At 47.3% G+C, this 3,507-nt stretch overlaps 1 protein-coding gene across 2 annotated transcripts; it reads left to right on the top strand.

Moving 5' to 3' along the window:
• The first annotated feature begins 556 nt into the window (after positions 1-556).
• her9 (hairy-related 9) lies at positions 557-2,542 on the top strand. 2 transcript variants are annotated; one of them, XM_004554202.4, is made up of 4 exons: positions 557-909; positions 1,090-1,185; positions 1,290-1,377; positions 1,484-2,542. In XM_004554202.4, the coding sequence occupies exons 1-4, from the start codon at positions 802-804 to the stop codon at positions 2,065-2,067; spliced, it is 876 nt and encodes a 291-aa protein (XP_004554259.1). In that variant the 5' UTR covers positions 557-801; the 3' UTR covers positions 2,068-2,542. The 2 variants fall into 2 exon arrangements, with proteins under 2 accessions (XP_004554259.1, XP_004554260.1); XM_004554203.4 differs by having other exon boundaries at positions 558-909; positions 1,487-2,542.
• Positions 2,543-3,507: the final 965 nt, after the last annotated feature.

Raw genomic sequence — 3,507 nt, 5'->3', positions numbered from 1 at the left:
TCTGCTCTGCATTTACTGGGGATACAGTCACCACCAAGCAGACTATATTCCTCTAAAACAGGCATGAATTAATTCACGGCATCAAAACAATGTAGCGTCAAATATTTTAATAACCCGTACTGATTGTTATCGCTGCCGGGGGAAAACACGTCAAAGGAAGGTCTGCCCAGTAAAGTTTTGTGTATAGACTCTCCATTCATATCGCTCACACAAACACACATAAGCACACACTTAGCTACACACAAGCACTACAACATTTTTTGACGGAGTAAAGTTGGAAGCAAATACCCCCACCTCCTCCCTCCCTGCCTCCCTTATCACTTCACAGGCCGGCCGGGCCGCTGCCGCTCGCCCCGCTTTGTTGTTTGTCTCTGCAGGGCTGATTGAGCAGCGCGTGACTGACGGCCCGCGGGGGTGTTGTCCAATCAGCGGTCTGCCCCGCGCCCAATGGGTGAGTCCTCTCTGCTATTGGCTGAAAGCGAGTGTGGGAAAGAATGCAGAGAGGGTTTCACACGAACTGGGAGCACGCGAGCCGGGTATAAGTAGCGCTGCGGCGTGTGTCAGCGACAGAAGTGGAAAGTGGCTTTGAGCGGCGCACCGCACGCACCGTACTCACAAGACAGTTCAGTGATAACAAGCGGCACAAGGCAGACTCGTCCGTGGGACTCGGTTGTCAGGCATATATCTTATTTTATATCCTGCAGTGGCCCCGAGTGATTTTTTTCTCTCTCCTTTTATACGTGAGCTCGCAGTAAGGATTTACTTTTTCACGCCTTTTTGTTTTACCTGGTTTAATCAACAATGCCAGCTGACACTATGGAAAAGCAGACGGCATCCCCTATTGCCGGCGCACCTGCAAACGGATCGCACACACCGGACAAGCCAAAAAACGCCAGCGAGCACAGAAAAGTAAGTAATTTAATGTTTTAAAAGAACGGAGGGGATTCTCCTCAAGTGAGGAATATTTGTACAAGTTTGTCCTTTAGTTACGAGATGTTAGAGATATGACATCACCGTGCAGTCGTGCAAATCCGTATATGCGATTAGTAAATAAAATATTTACTTAAGAATTTCTTTTTTTATTTGCAGTCTTCAAAGCCCATCATGGAAAAACGCAGGAGAGCCAGAATTAACGAAAGCCTGGGTCAGCTCAAGACGCTCATCCTGGACGCGCTTAAAAAAGATGTAAGTTCAAAATTATCCTAGAAACTTTTTTGTAATGAAATATTTGTATTATTCTTATTCGTAGATAATGAGTTGGTTTTAAATATTCCTATTCCTTTCCACAGAGCTCCAGACACTCCAAGCTGGAAAAAGCAGACATCCTGGAGATGACAGTGAAGCACTTGAGGAACCTGCAGCGCGTACAGATGAGCGGTAAGTTGATATAATAACAAAAGTGGGTCGTAAAGTCACGACTTTTGGAAAGAGTCTCAAAGCTGCTTATAAGTTACTAATATCGCGTCCTCCCTCTTCCGACCAGCAGCGCTCTCAGCTGACGCCACGGTCCTGAGCAAATACAGAGCCGGATTCAACGAATGCATGAACGAGGTCACCCGCTTTCTCTCCACCTCAGAGGGGGTGAATTCTGAGGTGAGGTCGAGGCTCCTCAACCATCTATCCAACTGCTTGAGCCAGATGATGTCTATGAACTACCAGCAGCAGTCCCCGTCTCAGCAGGCACACCTGGCCCAGCCCCTGCATGTGCAGCTTCCATCCACTCTGCCCATCAGCGGGGCCGCAATGGGCCCCAAGCTCAGTCCCGCTGAGGCCGTGTCCCCCAAGGTCTTTGGTGGGTTCCAGCTGGTGCCCGCAACAGATGGACAGTTTGCTTTTTTGATCCCCAACCCGGCCTTTACCTCCACCACGGCCCCTGTCATCCCCCTTTACGCAAACGCAGGAGTGCCTGTTGCGGTTAACGCCAGCCCGGTGCACGGCAGCTCAGCACCCACTGCAGCATCTCCTGTTCATGGCATGACGTCCTTCTCCGGAGGGTCCCAGGCGGTCAGCCCAGTGGGGGTCAGCACCGGCTCCGAGAGCAGCGAGCCTGTGTGGCGGCCGTGGTAGCTTAAAGGGACCAGAGACTGCACTTCAATCCAGTTCGCATTACTTTTTCAATTTAGACTTTTAAGTGACTGCACACAACGTTACGGGGGTTGAACCTGTGACTTTTCCGCTATGGGATGGTAACTCTAACCACTTAATACCCCCTCCCACTAGTTCATGTTGTTTCGTTTTATGGAACAGGTGCTGCCTCTAATGGCGCATGTTTTTATAAGTATATCTATATATATAATTTATTGTTGATTCCAACATTTGGATGTCCGTGGTAAACATGCAGATGGAAGATTTATAGGATTTTCTTTCTTTCTTTGTTTTTTTTTTTGTTATGATGAAGTACTTCTTATGAAAAGGTTTAGTTTTGTATAGAGGTGTCATTGATTGTTATACCAAAGCTGTGTTTTATATTCTTTGTTGTTTTGTGTTTGAGAAGAAGTTGGGTGTTCACCCACTGTTTTAATAAATGAGGTTTCAGAAATTATGTCTCGTCTTCAGCCTGCTTCTATCACGTCATTAATTAATTTTATGAAGTATCCGTATGCGCCTCTATTATGTCACACGCCATGCGTAAAACTTCTATTTAACGCGTAAAAGTCATATCGAGGATCAAACTGTGGTTAGAGTTAAGGATAAATCAGGGGGTAAACAATATATTTTAATATTCATGTTCACAGTGTAGACCCCTGCATCAGTTAAGCTACCACAGGTTGAAAGTGGCCACCTTGTCACCAGTTTGGCGGGAGCTCCTTACATCTGGCCCACTAAAGAATGGTCCCGGGGACAATAAGGGTGTATTTTTCTGCTGCTACAAAGGTAATTAAAAGTTTGAAAAGGGTCTCATCCTGTATGCAGCGGGAGCTTTAAAAAGTCTCAAACCCTATTCAAGAGTCTGGGAAATGCGCTCAGGGGTTAATGTCACTAACAGATTGCTTCAGTGAAAGGAGAATATGGAAGGATCCTCGCTTTCTTTTGTGGATCAATTGTTCGATTCCACTCCAAGCGGAATGGAGGGAACTTGGTTAGACTTCGCTTTCAGGGCAGGGGACCTTGGCGGAAGTCGTGGAACTGGAAGACAAAACTGCAGGTTGTGGAATATTGTAACCTGATTACGATCCCCCATCCCACGCGCTGACACACAATCATTTAAACTGCCTTGTTTTTATTTCCAGTCTGCGGCCTACATCTGCTTAGGTGACTTTTCCGCACAGCGCCCTGCGAAGATTCTGCGTAACAGTGGTCTCCCTTTCCTTTTCCCACTTTCTGTTTACTCCTGGGTGAAAACATATCTTCCTCCAGTTAGTGGGGTCCGGAACTGAGGGCAGTGTTTCTGTGTCGACCGGCATGGTGCAAGCCGTGTGTCAGCCACTTGCAGTCAGCGGGCCCCTGTACTTGGGATTAGGTTACAGCCCGGTCAAAACCCCTCAACATTTAATACTCCACCGGCGC

The sequence above is a fragment of the Maylandia zebra genome, linkage group LG20 (genome assembly GCF_041146795.1).
Source record: "Maylandia zebra isolate NMK-2024a linkage group LG20, Mzebra_GT3a, whole genome shotgun sequence".
Lineage (NCBI taxonomy): Eukaryota > Metazoa > Chordata > Actinopteri > Cichliformes > Cichlidae > Maylandia > Maylandia zebra.
This window is presented reverse-complemented; position numbering and strand designations above follow the sequence as displayed.

What these genes read in the sequence shown, in the direction of transcription:
- her9 (XM_004554202.4), top strand. Translation starts at nt 802, where the DNA reads ATGCCAGCTGACACTATGGAAAAGCAGACGGCATCCCCTATTGCCGGC. An exon ending in ACGCCAGCGAGCACAGAAAA is followed by an intron (nt 910 to 1,089) that starts GTAAGTAATTTA and finishes TTTTATTTGCAG; the next exon opens with TCTTCAAAGCCCATCATGGA. An exon ending in GCAGCGCGTACAGATGAGCG is followed by an intron (nt 1,378 to 1,483) that starts GTAAGTTGATAT and finishes TCTTCCGACCAG; the next exon opens with CAGCGCTCTCAGCTGACGCC.